This window comes from Athene noctua, chromosome 2 (genome assembly GCF_965140245.1).
Source record: "Athene noctua chromosome 2, bAthNoc1.hap1.1, whole genome shotgun sequence".
In the NCBI taxonomy this organism is placed as follows: domain Eukaryota; kingdom Metazoa; phylum Chordata; class Aves; order Strigiformes; family Strigidae; genus Athene; species Athene noctua.
The window spans coordinates 130,185,796-130,203,578 of NC_134038.1; the positions used below are offsets into that span (position 1 = coordinate 130,185,796).

Genomic DNA, 17,783 nt, shown 5'->3' on the forward strand with positions numbered 1-17,783 from the left:
CAAAAGGTTGTTCTGCTGTGGAAGCCCGACACAAATTAAATCAGAGGGCTTATCAGGCGTTTGCTGAGTTTGATAACATTGCTCTGAAACTACTGAAGTATACTGTCTTCCAGATTGGACTTGCAGGTAGCTTTACAGGTCTTGGCAGTAAAATACCAGATTGAAGGTGAAGTACTGATTTATCGTAGACTTAAAATTATGAAGGGAAATGAGGAAACTGACACCTCAAGATGTCATGACTTCATCCATTCCTTTAAATTTAAGTGAACTTTTTTCTGAAAGGTATGCTTGAGCTCAGCCAGAAGGCGTTAAGCTCACTACTGGCATTCTGTATTAAATTCTCTGGTTGAAAATCAGAGTTGCTCACTACTGCTCTATGATGATCTGTATTTTCTGTTCTTGTTGTTCACATGTTTGAGTGGGCTACAAGAAGTTAATGTTCAATCACAAGTCTCTGCTTTCATTTCCCTAGATGGCATCTGAAAGGAGCTTGTCAGCTGAGAAAAATAGTATCTTTCTTTGCCCATTCTTATATTTGTGCTAGTCTTCCACTGACTGAATGTTCAGTCAGCTGAGAAATAGCCCTCTGATTCTCTCTTTGAGAGCCTAACTGATCATTCACTTGGGAAAGGGATAATGTAATCCTCCCAGTCAGGAGCAGCCAGATTCTGTAATAAAGTGCATCAACTGTAAAAGGTCCTGTTAACTTCATCTTTGTAAAAAGCCTAGTTAATCATTAACATTGATAGCAAACCAGTGTCTTCTAACAGAAAATAAAACTATTATTTCGGCAGTTGCATCAGATATTCTGAATAACCGCTTAACTATCTTCAAGCAAGCTCTTCTAAAACTACAGTTTAAAATGTTAGAATATCTGTTGGATAACTCCCATCTTTTATTGAAAGACCCATCAAATCGTGATATAAAATACTTGCCCCCCATGGAAACCCAAAATCTTACAAAGGGGTTCTCAGTGATTAAGCACTGCTGGCTTGATTCATGTTGATGCAGACAAACAGGTAGTGTTTACTTGTCATATCAAAAGGCATTGTGTGGCAGTATTTAACCAAGGAGGGTGCTTCAAGGTGAATCTAAAGGCAAGCATATTGATAAGTAATGAGAGTTTATTAATAGTGTGTAAGATAGGAAATCAATGATTAGACTGAGTATGAAATAAAATCTTTTTCTCAATAAATTCATAGCTGTTTCTTTCAATTTATAGTCATGATTGGTCATTCACATTTTAAAGTATTTTGATAACATTGGGAATGACAGTTTTGAAACATCACACAGTTCTTAACATGAAAAATAAACGTCTCTTCGCAGGTTAAATTTTTCAGTTCATCATACAGAGCAGTAATTATGCAAGTGATTTGTTCAACTTTAGTTGGTTCATTTCTGTAGTTGCTACTTCATTGAAGTGCTGCTTCACATAGGCAAAGATTTCAGTCATGAGCATTAGGAAGTAATTGTCAGAAGAATTACCAATGTCATTAATGGTAAAAGCAGTTAAACATCTATAATTTGGGGTTTGCCAATCTGAGCCTAATTTTTCATTCATGTTTGAAATTAGATTTGAGAGAGAGAAAAAGTGCAGATCTCTTGTTGGAGAGGACTCTGAAGGGAAGGCTGCCCAGAGAACATGTTTTTGTGGATATTTTGGTCTCGATGGTGACTAAGGTGACTTGTCTGGGGGGTTAGGACTAGGCTACAGGTACGGAGCTGCAGTGGGAGTGGAGCTGGAGAGGGGATGCCTGAGGAAGAGGAAGGCAGCCAGGAGAATAGGACTATGAGGGTATTTTAGACTGGGCAGTATAGAATGTACACAACAACAGGCAGGAGCTTCTTTTTTAATTACATGTAGTTACATAATTTGAATAACAATTATGTTAACTGTATGTTGTTTGATATGTATGTTTATATATAATTAAAATAAATGTATGTATAGAAAGAGAGGAGTTTGGAGAACAATGGCCATGAAAATAAGAGTCGGAAATTAATTTAGGAGCTGTAGAAATAAGAAAGGAGATACGAAACATGCTTGAAGGACAAATGGAATCCGACTGAATTGCAGCAGATCAAGATTGAGCCACTTTCTCTGACGTGACGTTTCATCGCCTGAAATGCTATAACTGTGTATCTGTATGAACACTGATAGTCCACTGCATGGTGAAGTTTTGTAGCTATACTCCCATCAAAAAAAATCTGTTTTTTCCACCATTTAGTTTTCAGCCAAGAGGGTGACAGCTTCCCACTCAGTGGGTACCAATTTCATAAACTTCTTTTCTGGGAACTCCCATGACCATCTGACTGTACCTTATGTTTGCTAAAGTAAAAAAATAATAACTAATTTTTACAATATTGAAATACAATAAATATGAATGTCGTTGGTGTATTTATTACATGCTTCAGTGAAAATTGAAATAAAATTCTGAGATTAAAATACTTGATAGGATTTTCAAAATAGGAGTTTATAGGCTATTGCGAAGCTTATTTTTTCAAGGTTTCTTCTATACAGAAAGGAGATCCTGCCCATAACACAGTGGTGTGAGGTTGCCAAAGAATAGACCTTGCTTATCAGTGGAGTCCCAAGAACTGAAAATACTGCTTGAACACATGTGAAACTGCAAAGCATTGCTTCAGACTTGACAGAGAAATTAGTGCTCCAAGTCAGAATGCTGCAGCCCTCTTTTGAAGCCTCTGTTGTTCTTTGCAAAGAGGTCTTATCACTAAGATATCTAAGTTATTAATAATTTAAGTATTTTTATATAATATAAATGGGATTTTTTCACAGCTGTTTCTTGGTTCCTTTGTGAACTGTATTGTTTGAATCGGTAGCATCCATGTTAGTACTTGAAAATTTCTCCCTTTGACTAGTTCTGAATGTGGGGTTTTTTTTTAAATTTTTGAAACTATAGGAGTTGGTGCATTTCTAGAGGACATTTTAGCATAGCAGTCATCTTTCCAAGCGTTTGTAATCCAGTTGAGTTCAGTGCTTGTCTTGAGATTTTGTAGCAGTGATTGCTTCAGATAAAAGAAGCATGTTTTTTATTCCACCTAACTTTTCCTGCATCAGTGTGTCAACTGCAAATAGGTGTTTGGTTTCAAAGAGAGTCCTCATTAAAACAGTCCAAGGTCTTATTATTGCGTGCAGGATCACACTTACACTGGGAATTCGTCTTTTTGGAGTAAGTTAGAGGAAATATTTTAAGAGAGTATGTCACAATTAAGTCTGATGCACAAGCTCTTTTCTCTACAGATGAGCAGGTTGTTCTAGTTAAATATCACATTTTTTTTCCATTAGTGTGAAATACCAGAGCTATGTCTTATGCTGTTTTTCAAGATTGGCTTAGGAAAGAATGATGTAAGAACTGTTCAAGTATCCTGTTTAATTTAAGTCATATGACAAATTCCAGTGTTTATGTTGCTGTATTTATATACAAGGAAAGTCACTGGCTGAATGATGCTATTAATTGTAATGGTAGCTTTGAAGCTGGATTTATGAGATGTCAGCATGCAAGGACTGATGCATTTTTCATACTTACCTCAATCATTTTATGACTAAGTTGTTTTAAGCCCTTTTTCAAAATCAAACTAAAAAGATCTCTCTATGCTATGTTTTGCTGAAAATTGACCAGAAATTCACACAGTTATTTATATATTTGTGTTTTTCCCCTGAAAGGATCCAAGTGAATGACCAAATTGTGGAAGTTGATGGCATCAGTCTGGTTGGTGTTACACAAAATTTTGCTGCAACTGTTCTGAGAAACACCAAAGGGAAAGTCAGGTGAGTATTTTGAAAGAAAAAAAAATTGTGATTAAAAACTTAAGATTACCTGGCTTCTCTCACAGGAGTGTCAGTATGCCCAGGTGGATTCAGATTTTTTCAGTCTCGTTGTGTCCTCTCTGCTTTCATCCCAAGACAGAGATGATCTATAGTATTACAGATTTTTGTTTTGGCTTAGATTTTCAGAATGTGACCACTGAAACAAGCTGAAATTGCACGTAGAAGACTATTCTTCACTGGTCTAGATCTCCATGGACCTCAGACTGTTTGTATTAATTGGAATCATGAAGATCATGGATGTTGGTCAGATGGAAACTCTGCTGCCACCGATCTCCTCCCTGCTCTTCCGCTGGGGAGATTGGCCAAGTTACTGCCCCAGGGTTAGGTAGTGAGCACTCTGGTGCTCATAGATGCCACGTCAGCAGGGAGGAAAGGAGAGTACTTGATGCAGTAGTGTTAATGGCTATCAAACTGAGGAGAATAACATCCCAGTATTAATTCACTGAGCTACCTGAGTCCCTTCACCATTTCTGGGTTTCTCTCTGTTCCTATGCTATGGCTCACTGAAAGCCATCCCTGTAAAAGTCCGTAAAATAATGAAGAGGCTAGAAAAATGTCGCATATACTGCAAGTAGAATTCTGAACTGATGTAAATACAAGGCTGTAAAATGTTTGTAAATTAGTAAGAAGAGTGATTCCCTAGAAATGAACTGGTTTGCCATTTAAAAACATATGCAGTCACATAGCTTTTCTGTTTAATAGCTTATTAATTTCAGTAAAGATTTAACTCTACCACATAAATCCAAAAATATCTTTGGTATATTGCAAAGCAACAGCCATTCTGTAGTCATCCTTTGGTTCTCTCTCAAAACCCTCTCTAGGGAATACAGCTGAATTCTTTAATTAATGAGTTCAGGGCTGACTTCTTTTGAACCATGACTAAACAACTGGTGGTAATATATGCAGTCCCCCTCAGATAGTGGTGCTATATGCTGGCATGCACATTTCCACTATAATTGCATACCTGTTCCCGCATGACATTAAGGAATAATGTTGGGGTGTGGAATCTGTAAAGAATCTTGGGGTTGGCTGGTCAAGGTTTTATTTGAAAGAGGTTATTTAGGAAAAAGGTTATTAGAAATTGTAGTGTAATTACAGATCAATATATTTTTATGTAACATTTACAGTTTTAGTTATATCAGTACTATTTCTGCAGAGACTCACGGATGCTGTGAGTGTTCCTGCTTGAGTTAACTATAAAAATCAGTATATACTTTATTAGGTTTTCTGCAGAGTTGAGACCTTTGAACATAAAATGCTTATGAAAGAGAATAATGTCTTCCTGTGTTTTGGTACACAAAGCAAATGCTATGTATATTTTGTGTTTGATGTTTTAGCTAAAAAAAAAAAAAAAAAAAAAAAAGAAAGAACTCACATAAAACATATTTATTATATACATTTATAATAGGCTTAGTTCGTGTAATTATTATTGTGTAAGTTACAGAATAGAATACTTGCTTCCATGAAAAAATAATGGGTTTAGAGAAAGGAAGAAACAATTTTCACACAGAACGCTCCCAGAATCTTCTTTTGGGAAGTAAATTACAGTCAGACTGGTTACAGCGTAGACCCTTTTGTCACAAAACAGTGCAATGTGAAAAGTATTTCTTCACTGTTGTTGAGCTCACATTGTCAAGTGTACTATGTATCCTGTGCACTTGTTTCATTTGCTTCTGACAGGACTCATTTATCAAGGAGAGATGTGTGAGCTTCTACATTTTTCCTTGTAAGTAGCCTTAAGATATTGAGCTTTCATGGGAAAAATGATCCAGTGCATTAGTGTCATAACTGATTAAAAACTGTCATTAAATAATACTCAATTAAAAATAAAATTAAAAATACATTCTAATGTGGATTATAATATAAAATAATATTAAAATATTATTAAATAAACCATATATAAGTCTTTATGTGCACACTGGCATGCTGTGTGGTTAGCAGCATCTTACTGATGTTTATGTCTTGTTAGAGGAAAGAAATGGGTAGAATTTGGTGAAACCATCCCTATTTTTGTTTCATTTAAAACTTCATGGAAAAAAGACTCAGAAAGACTACTCCTCTGTTTTATGCAGGCCAGGTGAGAAATGCATGATTTTTTTCCTGGTTTGTGGTAGGCTGGGAACGAGACTTGATGAGATGGCTGAGCATTGTGTGGCACAGGCTCCTGCCTGGCTTCTGGTCAGGTCCTGGACTGTTGAGTTGTCTGATGTTCTGTTGGCACTGATGAACTGTATTGCTTTTAGCTGCTCAAAATCAGAAATGGTTCCAGAAAGCTGGTTTTTGGAGATAGTGATTTCAGGATGCTTGATATTTTGGCTTCATGGTAGGTTTAAGTATTTGCTCGTAAAGTAAGTGAGAACTAATATTGATTAATTTAGATATGAAAGAAAATGATGTATTTATATTTTACTGACTGTTTTGCTATATGAGAAAAGAGCCCTGCCTGCTGCTTGTTTTATAGAAGGAACAATTGTTTTCTGACAGATCCTTCTTCCCACTTACACTTACGTTAGAGCTGGAATGGAAAAATCTCTTGTCTCCACCCTCTTTGTCAGACAGTGCTCACCTCTGCTCCTGAATTGCTCCAGAACCTTAGGGACAACATATGAGGATCTTCTGGGGCAAAATCCCTGGTTTGCCCGCAGCCATCAGCTCCTGCCTGTTGGCAGTGCAGGGAGCAGTGCTACTGACCCTTGAGTACGCAGTGCCTGTGGCAGCTGCCGTTAATGATCCACGTCACTGTGGGAGGCAGGAGCATTGGAAAAGGTTGTTGTTATATAAATACCTTCTGCTGTTCCTGCAGCGGGTGTCCCAGATGAACTACAAGTGTGTAGGCAATGTATGGTCGCACATCCCACCTAATTCAAGGCAGGGCAACTTCATGAATCCTTCTTTCACAGGAGAAATCACCTACATACTTACTTGCATGTCTGATATTTAATAGTGTCAGTTTAATGGATTTTATAGAACTGGTTTAATAATCATAGTTACCTTTACGATCATAACATAAATTGTGCCTACCTGACTTCTGCCTGGTGTCCTGTACACACAGAGATTTGTGTGCCTTTCACTGGCATTACTTCACGTGTATAACCCACAGCATTACATACATGCAATCGTTTTGTCCTTAATCTAGTCAAAGTGCATGCTAGTTTTTGTAGCAGGGTTTATTATGTGAGATCAATTGCAAAGAAAGGACATTCATGAACAGAATGGCATTAAAGCTACTGCTTAATTCTTTGCAATAAATGCAGTCAATACCTCTTCAGGGAGCTTGCATAATACCAATACTTAGTGATTTATTTTTCTCCTTTGAGCCTTCTGAACAGTTTGAATGATCCTGACAGTGGAAGTCATTGACCTAGAATAGATTTTTGCAATGTTTCTGCCAGAAAAATGTATCCATACTGTCTGTAGCTGACAGAGTAAAGAATGCGTGAAAACGAAGACATGGCTTTTACCTTTTGAACTGTTCTAGGTGAGGGTGAGAGGGGGGGAAAGAAGAGCAGATATAAGCATCTGTGATTATTTTATCCATTGTTTGAAGTATTGGACTATTCAGAAGAGTTGTCATACCATAATGGAAGATCATTGAGCCAACCAATTTGGCTTCTCCAGTGATAATAAATTCAATTATTCTTTCTTATAATGTTTTATAGGAAGATAATCAGCACACACCAGATGTACTCTGGTAGCCTATGAGACAAAGGAAAGAGAGAGAATTCTTTCATAATCCCAGCTGGCAATCAGCTTCTGGTTTTAGGGATGAGAATTAGTGTTCTCATGACCCTAATCTGGCAAATACAACTATGAATGCTATTTCAATTGATGTAACTATCAAGTCTTCTTTATAATTTTACTTAACTATTTAGGTTACTGCTATCTTATATTAGTGGATTTCAGACTTTAATTATTTACAGGAGGGGTTTTCCTTTGAAATGCATGTTGGTTTTCAATTTTGTTTTAATTGTGTTGCCTGTGCTCTAAGATTAATGGATCAATCAGAGGGCAGCACCAGACTAACATCACTAATTGTTCTGTGCTTCTTCCGACCCCATTTAGCATGTAATCCATCAACTTTGAAGTTTGCAAGTGGTGCCTACAATCATAAAAGATAGGACAAGGAGGCAGCGTGACAGTGGGAATCCTGTACTGTCACAGAGCTTCTCCTATGTCATTTTGCTTGCAGTCTCCTCATGGACTATGGTGCTGAGCAGCAGACCTGAAGTTCTTTGAAGTTGCTTGGGTGATGCTGAGCCTCTGTGACCCCACTCTTTCCACCTGTTCTTCATTGTAATGAAAGGGTGCTAGGAGATCCTAATGTCTTCATCAGACAAAGCTCACTTGCAGAGTTGTATGCTTCCAGGGAATTCTATTTTTTTCTTGAACACACCCACAATAGAGAAAATCTAATTTTATTACAGAGAAAACTGTCCTTTTACCATGCTTACTTGGTCTCTGTCCCTCCTAGGATAAATACGGGAGCTTTCAGTGGGAACTGCACTTCTCTTCCTTGCTACAATGATTTGTGCCCATGGAGCTCTGGGAAAGGCAGGGTCCCAGGAAAGGAGGACATGGTCCTGACTGCATTGATAAGTAGAAAGGGTCTTGCATGAGAGAGTCATTGGAAAATCCCAGTCTTTTGTATGCTGCTTGTATGCTTTTATCATTATTGTTTTCCTCTGAAAGGTATCTTTTAAGAAAGTTAACCAAATTCAGTGCTTTACTGGAGAGGCAAATTTTAAATTCTGTGTCCTCCTTCCATGTCCTGTTGTATGAATGTGACTAAGCATTTTCTTAGCTTTTCAAACTGTTGCTAGGCACTGAGCAGATGCTGTCATGGTGCTTTCTGAGTCAGCTCTTGAGTTTTCAGGGAACCATACAGAACCTGTGCAACAACTGTTTGGTCTCTCATGATTTGCACCCCCTTGAAAGTAATTAATTGTATTAATTCTAACCTACCAATGAGTTTACCAGTTTTTGCTTAATGTAATTCTGCTGAAGTGCATCAAAGTCTTTCCATCTTAATAAAGAATCTAAGTAATTAGTTAGCAGATTTTTCCATGTTTAATTAATCTTCTCAATCATTGAAGAGTAGGTTCTAACAATAGTAATGTAACAGCTATCAAACCCTGGGGCTTTCCACTATTAACTGTTCTCTGTTCTAATAAAGAATCATTTATTACCATTTTTTGGTTTTTCCTGTCTGGATGGTTTTAATTCAAAGCAGGGTTCTGTCTCAATTCCCACTCTCAGTTCACAGCCTGATTTCTTTATCTCTTACTAGACTGCAAATACAATCTTTAGAGAAAAATGAAATTTTTACTCTTCTTTTAGATAGCTCTTATACAAGGAGCAGTCAAAGGGCAAAAAGTGAAAATACTCACTTCTTAATTAACACCAACTTGATACGTCTTTTATTGCTTCTTCAGCTAATTCCTCACCCCATCTTGAGCTGATTTTTTTTCTGGAAAATACACCATCTCAGAAAATAGTATTTGCATTCCTGCTGTTATTTTTGTTTAACATCATAACATCTGGAAAGGTAATTTATACAGTCGTGTCTTTGCAAGCACTAAGACAGTATAGAGGACAGATGAAGTCAACTGCAGGATCTAGCCAGCAGCAGTATATCCTGGTGGGAATGCCGTTTGCTCACAATAACAGTGAATAACATCACTTTATTTTTGTGACTCCTTTCCCTAAATAATCATCTGCTCTTCTTCCAGTGCGCTTGTCTGTGCAGATTTTCTCCTTCTTACCTTCCCTACCTGTGCTTTTATCCTATGAAACAGCTCTGTCCTTTAAACATTTGCAGGCATTCTCCATACTGCAGATCCATTTTGTGGAAGAGGCAGGAGAGATTTCTGTTGCTTCTCAGTCCTGGGTAGTGAGACAGGACCCAAAGCAAAAGATGCCACACTCCATGTCTGATTGAGAGAGCTGGATTATGTTGTCTTTTTACTGGCTGGGGGTGATGGTTTTGTTCTTCCTTTCCTTGTTTGTTTCTTTTTCCTTGAATGCAAGTGCCAGAGCCTAAGAGAGAAAACAAAGAGGAAAGAAAAGCCCTTTGCTCTGAGATGCTGATTGCTGAGCTGGTACTTCATAAAGGTCTGCTTCAGAAGCCATGTGTGCTTGGTGCACTTTCTGCTTCTTTGATAAACCTGAATCATGGACCCAGCAGAAAGTAAATTTGTGTTGCCTTGCATCAAAATAGCTTCAATTTCTCCCGTTTATTCCATTATGGTTATACTAAAGATTCTGTAATATGTAATGCCTTTCTGGTCTCTACAAAGAACACCTACCAGTGCTGGTAATTGTTCTGTTAGACTGCCAGGAGTAGCATGCTGAACAATGTGAAAAATTACTCACAAGTACTGTGACCCCTTAACACCAGTGAGGTAAGACTGCATTCATCACTGCTTTGCTGGTTTATATTCTTTGGCTGTGCCTGTTGTTGCAGATAAACTGTGCCTTGGACTGTTCTTCAGCGCTGAGGCCATCTGGCACTGGAGTGGTCAGTGCTCATACCATTAAACTTTCCTACCTTTCAGCGCAGGGTGGCTGTGTCTGAACTGTTCGTTGGAAACATCCAAGCTAACTCCTAGCCTTTGCTAACTCCTGGACGGTGCCCGAGTATTATTTGGTGGAATATTAGTTAACTTGGACCAAACCATTCCAGAGACTGTTTCAAGGATTTAATAGTGTAGATGATCAGTTACTAGTGCTTAGGAGCATTCCTTGGCACTGTTTAATTTACTGGCATAAACATAGCCCCTATGTACTGAGATCTTGCTAATTTGAGTTTTATGGCAAGTTATTTCTCCTAATATTTGCACATTTGGACAGGAAATTATAAGTTTGATTGTAAAATATGTAGAAAAATCTTCATTTAAAAGATTCTGGCAAATTATAAACCATTTTGCTAGGTATTTAGAGCATTATTTTTAAATTAAGTGTAACATGAATTGATAAGATTCAGCAGGGCTGGATTTCTCTAGGAGTGGCTTTTCTTTTCCTTTCCTGGAAAAAGGAACAGCTTGACAGGTTTTGAATCACTTCATTCTCAAGTTCGTTGGATTTAAACATAAACTCCTACCCCTGCAACTGAATATCATCAGAAATGCTTATTTAACTAATTTTTTTACTCTTTCAAAGTCCAGGATACTGTGTTGTGGAAGCTCCCACCCAGTTTTGGTTGTCTTGATTAATGTGATACGACATTGTGACAGCTGGGCAGAGGTACCCACCATTCCTCCTTGCAGGATAACTCACCAAGCCACAGGGATGGTACTGTAGGAGCATTTAGATACCGATACCCCTGGACTGTGCTATGAGGGTGGTCTATTTTGCCTAGAATCTGGATCACCAAATCATCCAGATTAAGGACATGGTCTGAACTCAGCAGCTTACTTGTTAACCCATCTATATTTTCTTCCTGGAATTCCTTCCCATGGATGTCAGCAAGTGTGAGGGTAAGGGAAGGCAGATCTCACCTCAAAATGCAGTCAGGTTTTAGAAACATTCCCAAGCAGCACTGTACCTTTCAAACAGAGATGATGTATGTGCTTCACTTGCATTAAGGTATGTTAAAGCATAGATTTACAAATGTGTTTCTTTGAGCTGGCCATTCCCATAAGAATTGTGGGGTGCTGTAGTGAATGCTGATTAAATGATCGTCATGTATTCAAGGAAACCTTTATGCAAGCATTGTCTTGGGATACTCTCAGGCTGTCTGAATGATGGAAGAGATTCTCTACCTCTGCTCTCAGAGGAGCAGAGCAATGTAAGGACCAGAACCTGGAGAGGTGCCAAAACATTGAATCCCTTACTAATTTTTAAGTACTCTTGAATAAAGCTAATGTGTCAGTGAGGCCCTAGACTAAAAGTTATTTCTGTGCAAATAATTAATCTACGTGCATTAATATTAGTGTGTGGGTTTTTTACATGACTTCCTAATCGTTTGACTCGATATCCATTTAGTGTTGATAATAGCATAGCTTATTGGGAGCTTGTATCCAAGATGCTGTGGAGAGACTGCTGAGGCTTTTTGATGATTAAGCTATTACTTTGCTGCTTGTCCATCAGCACCATTGATGCTGCTGAGGAAGACCTTGAGTATATCTCTGAAGAATAGCCAAGAGCAGATTGAAAGCTTATGGGCAAGAATTAGAGACCAAGGCAATGAAGGGAACCTTGTGGTTAGTGTCTACTACAGGCCACCCAATCAAGGGGAGCCTATAAATTTTAATTGTCCCTCTAATCCTCTCTGGTGAGACCCCACATGGAGTACTGCATCCAGCTCTGGAGTCCTCAGCACAAGAAACACATAGACCTGTTGGAGCAGGTCCAGAGGAGGACTTAAGTACTTAAAGGGGCCTTGTAAGAAGGATGGGGACAAACTTTTTAGCAGGACCTGTTGCAACAGGACAAGCGGTAATGGTTTTAAACTAAAAGAGGGTAGATTTAGACTAGATATAAGGAAGAAATTTTTTACAATGAGGGTGGTAAAACACTGGAACAGGTTTCCCAGAGAGGCGGTAGATGCCCCATCCCTGGAAATATTCAAGGTCAGGTTGGACAGGGCTCTGAGCAGCCTGATCTAGTTGAAGATGTCCCTGCTCATGGCAGGGAGGTTGGACTAGATGACATTCAAAGGTCCCTTCAAACCCAAACTATTCTAGGATTCTGTGATTTTATGTTATGGGGCTCTGGGGGATAGGGTGGAAGGGCATAAGAGGTATGCTTCTTGATCATGCCAGTCAGGTAGGATTAGATGCAGGATAGCCCCTGGTTGTACAGCTGATGTTGCAGGGGAGGCACTGTTTTTTATGGACCTTCTTGGAGGAATGAAAAATGCTGGGGAGAGAAGGGATCCACCTGACAAAAGTGGGCAAGAGCGTGTTTGCCAACAGGTCCCATAATCTAGTTGGGAGGGAGGGTGACCTAGCCCCTGCCTTGGAACAAGTGAGAAGTGAGTTCAGAGGTTATGGTTAGGGACTTGCAGAGGACGTGCACTGCTCCAGCATCTACTGGAAGGCTAACATGGTTCAGTGCAAGTAATTCAGTATATGTACGGTATGTGTCAAAAGTAACTTCTTGACCCAAGTATTCAGTAAGCCAACTAAAGGAGGCAGTCTGCTGAATCTGTTACTCAGAAACAGGTTTATGACCAGTTTGGAACTGGTCGGTTCTTCAGTGAAGGTTGATGGCAGCTTTAGGAGCATTAACTGTAAAATGGTGGAGTATAAGAACCGGAGAGAGATGAATATGAAAATTAGAATTACAACCCTGGACTTCAGAAGAGCAAATTTGGCTTGTTCAGGAAACTGCTTGGCAGGATTCTATGGGACCACTGCCCTGAAGGGTAGAAGAGCCCAGGAGACCTGCTTGATCTTGGAGGATATAAGGATACAAGAGAAGACCACAGTAAAAGCCTTGCAAAATTCAATTTAAGCAACATCTGCTGCTCTCCCCTCCTCCATGGAGACAGGCCCGCTGCTCAGTGGGGCGGGAGAACTTGTTGCAAAGGGTGCAGAACAGTCTGAGATAAATTAATGACTGCTTTGCCTCAATTTTTCCACAGATTGGCTAATGACCTGGATATTGTTGCAGGGATATCTTCATGTTTCCTGCATTTCCCAACAATTTGCCTGAGGACAGCAATGGTACTGGAGTGCAAGGGTTCATATATGGCTCTTGATACCTTCAGTGCCTGCTGCCCTTGCATCATATACCAGACTTTGTCATGGTGTGCTGTGACAGTTGTTCAATCAGGGTGAGTATGTTTATGCAAATGAACTAGATGACCTCTTGTTTAATTCAAACACTTAATCATTAAAATATTTTTTAAAATTAAAATAATTTTTTTACAATGCTCACCAAACCACTGCTTCAACAACAGCAAGTCACACAACACACACTACATGCATCTCATTCGTGGCACATTACTGTTACATCTTACCTACAGCTCATGCCACGGCCACACCAAGGAAGTCATATTCCCATGCACCTGTTCAGACTGCTGACTGGGCAAAAGGACAACCATGTTGGCTCAAATCACTGATAAGTTGGAGTCCTGCTGTTTGTGGTCAAACTCAGGGTACAGTACGCAGCTTACTTCATCCTGGGTCTGGGGACAAGGATGCAAGCTACAGAGCTTCTGCACAATAGGTCAGCTTACTGGCAGCTCTGTCTCCAGGGTCTTTAGAAGCTCTTCCCCAGAGTTTGCTTTTCTGTGCTGGCTTTACATAGCCAGCATCCTGCAGTAGACACGAGTTGCCCTGTCTGATGTTTCTTATGTGACCTTAAGATAACTTCATTTAGTCATTGCCCCTTCATCTACTGTTAGTGGTTACTTCCTCTTTGTTACTTTGGGTGCTAGTCTCTGGGCAGAGTTGTTAACTTGTTTGTGTTAGTTCTGGGTTACTACCATCACTAATCTCCAGGCAAATCTTGTTTTCTTCCTTCTACCAGTCACGCTCAGTTCCTCTTTGTTACAGCTGATAGCTTTAAAGATTGCTATGCACACATTTGTCTGGTGCAAGGGAGAGCTGTGTGGATTTACAGACATAAGACAGAAGGCACCATTAGCAAGTTTGCAGATGAGGTTAGATAGGCTAACAGGCAGGGCTGCTTTTCAGAGGGACCTCACAAGCTGGAGAAATGGGCTGACAGAAATGGGTAAATGTGAGTCCTGCACCTGGAGCGCCATAGCCCTGTGAGACACTGTGAACTAGAGAGCAGCTGTGCAGGAAGCACCCTGGGAAGAGGTGGAAAGAACATCTTCAATCCGAAGAGAAGAGTGGGATGGCCAGCATCTTACTGCTGTCTCAGCTACCTTCCAGGGGATAGAAAGGGTGAACCCAGATTCTTTGTACTTTCTGTGCAGGGACAAGATAACAGGCAATGAACAGCAGTTGCAGCAAGGGAAATTCTGACTAGATATTTTCACCACAAAAAACCCATACTATGAGGTTTCTCAAACATTGGGATGGTTGCATCCCCTCATTAGAGAGATTCGGAACTGATCAAGGCCATGACAGAGTAGGCCCAGCTTTGAAGCAGAAGGCTTGAGGTGGACTAGAGCTGCCTTCCAACCTAAATTATTCAGTGATTCAAAGAGTCTTTGACTCTTTAGGTTTCAGATAATTTTATCTGAAAAAGTGTAGTGGAAGCTCATAGGTTGTGAATTCTTTATGTGTAGTCAATGACCTCTGCATCTGAGGCTGCCTCTTGTCCATGAAAACCTGAAAAGTTCCAGCTTGTGCTGATGTAATTAAATAAAGCTGCCTTCTTATAGGGTTCACACCACTTTTAGCACTTTGGATTAATTATATGGCTATTATCCTAATGGAAGCAGTCAGAGAAGGTAATTGAAGACATCTTGAAATAAATTAGATAAATGGTAGCAGAAGCAGCTTTGTGCTTTAAAGCTCAGAGGAAAACCATTTTTAAAATCCAGCTGTAAAACTCCCCAAAATAAAATGACATTTAATGTACATTTTTATTGACCAAACTATATTTTAGGAGAGGTTAGAAGAAAAAATTGTGAATGCCGTTGCAGCAAAACCCCTATTTTTTATTTCTTAGAATGAGTCTGCTGTATTCTTACTTGATTTTTGTTGAATTTAAGGAATCCATGCTAAATTCTTTTCAACTGAACACTTAATGCCTGAATTATTTTTAGGAGAAATCAACTCATATAGCTAAAAATCCATGCTGTAGAATTTCAGTTTTGTGTCACAGAGTTTGCACATTTTTCTAGCACTAAAGTTCTTTTCAAAATGGAAATATTTTTAATTTAATTAATTCATATAATAAAGTTTCTGGTTCCCATGGTTGGTAAAAAACAAAAAAAAATTTTTGTTTGTTTTTTCAAGAAACACAGGTCTGCAGTTCCTCATTTAATAAAAGTTGGAAATAGGCAGAAAGCAGCATATCAGGTGTGCTTTAAAATTGTTAAATCATTAATGGATTGCAGAAGATGTAGGAGTTGCTGTCAATTCCAGTAGAATGCTTTTCTTAACCACCATTGCTGTAGTTTAATTTTCAGTTTCTTCAGATACTATATTCTCTTAAATCGTCTTAAATCCAAGATAGAGTCAAATATTAATTATATTCCTAGCTCTTTCCCTGTTTATTTTAGCCACAACCAAAGAGAGTATTTCACAGCAGGTAATTCAGCTAGATTGTGTGTAACTGAATATCAAGGTCAGTTCATGCCTTGCTTCTCTGTGATGTTCTCTCCTCTTTTTTTTTTTTTGTGGACATCAGAAATTATCAGCAATGGCCTGAGACTTAGTACAGTGATGGCTTGTAGTACAATGTCACAGATTTGCTACCTTTTATTTTGCATTTACTAGCTTTAATAATTAAAGGGAATATTATTGTGATGAGGTTTAAAGGCTTTAAAATCCTCATTTGTCTCATATCCAGAAACATAACTAACTTCTATGATATATATTATTGCTGATAGAATTTATAGTTCTTTGTTATAATACTTTTGGCCCTTGAGACTAAGTAATCAAGTCTAAAATGCATGTGCTTAATTTTGATGAGCCGGAGTGATGCAAAATACATAATTAACCACTTCATTGAAGTGTGCATATTATGGTTCAGTGACTAATTTTCTGGTCAGTGAATCACAACCTTATGTCTCTTTTTTGTATTTAAACACTTCAGATTATGATAGTTCTTGTATTTAAAGCCATTCTAGTCATGAGGATCTAATTCATGCTTAGCATTTTAATAACCGCCTCCGCTTTACGGTTTCCTAAGGGAGAAATATTCATCTCTCTTTAAATTATAAATTTATAATTTATGTCTTACTTTAGTTACAAGTGAAACATAATTATATGTAGCATGGTATTCTTAAGGTCATGGAATATAATGTGACAAAAGGTTTGGTTTAGTTTGTAAAAACCATAATTGTTAGTAACATAGTATTCCATTTTACAAATGTACAATTCTTTATCTAGAGCTGACAACAATAATAGATTGAATGCTTTCAGATACTTTGGAAATATCTCACTTTCAAGCAGTAAATTGTAGAAAAAAAAACATTCCTTGCATATTTCTCTTTTGGAAAACATTTGCTTTAAACTTTGTCAGTGCTTGAGGCTTTTATTCATGTATCATCTAACAACTTCAGGTATCATTGAGGAACTTCATTTTGACATACAATTCAAACCTTGAAAATCACATCGCTGTAAACTGTGAGTGGCTTTGGCATAAGAAGAAAAATTCAATTAATAAGGTTTTACATTTTTACATACTACCCAAACCTTTTTGTCTGTATGAAAATATTATTACACTGTAGTCTAATGTGTCAAAACCACTCCTAAATAATCAGGAGTTCCCAGACTTCAGATGCATTACAGATTATCTGTCCTAAATTTTCAGTGTAGAAAAATGTATGAAGTATTTTAAGTCTCTTATTTTCCAAGGGAGGTGAATTATCACGCAGAGGGCAGGAGGGAATATGATATTTGCATCACTTTGTGTGGTTCCATAATTTACCACATTGGTGATCTCCCTCATGTGTTTACAAATGTGATACTCTTTCTACTGTGTATAAATAATACTTATGCATAATGTTGCTTAAAATGTTTGTTTAAAATAGAAGGGGTTTTTTTCCATATTTTCTTTTAATTTGTTTTTACATTAGAGGAGGCAAATGTATACCAAATATGGGTTGAATCTTTTTTTACTTCGTGTAGTGATATCAAAAGTTCATTGTTCCTCCCAGATGAGACTGAAAACACGGCTGGTTTAGTCTTTGTAATACTTGGCTCTAAAATTAAAATTCAGAGGAAACAGGATCTGACTATGAGTCAGTATGCAGAACAGATGAAGTAGAGGGGCCATGACGAAACATTCTTTCAGCCTAAGGTCTTTAGCATTACTGAGAACCAATGTCATATTTCATAATAGT

The 17,783-nt window shown here is 38.3% G+C and overlaps 1 protein-coding gene across 10 annotated transcripts in view; it reads left to right on the forward strand.

Annotated features, from left to right (window-relative positions):
- PPP1R9A (protein phosphatase 1 regulatory subunit 9A) overlaps window positions 1-17,783 on the forward strand; it is a 149,881-nt gene that overhangs the window by 82,899 nt on the left and 49,199 nt on the right. For 7 of the 10 annotated variants that reach the window (XM_074900306.1, XM_074900305.1, XM_074900307.1 and 4 more), the window contains exons 5-6: window positions 3,683-3,787; window positions 13,434-13,625. In XM_074900306.1, coding sequence (XP_074756407.1) covers window positions 3,683-3,787; window positions 13,434-13,625 — 297 coding nt within the window. The remainder of the gene's footprint in view (window positions 1-3,682; window positions 3,788-13,433; window positions 13,626-17,783) is intronic. The other 3 variants (XM_074900309.1, XM_074900312.1, XM_074900314.1) reach the window with 1 other exon arrangement.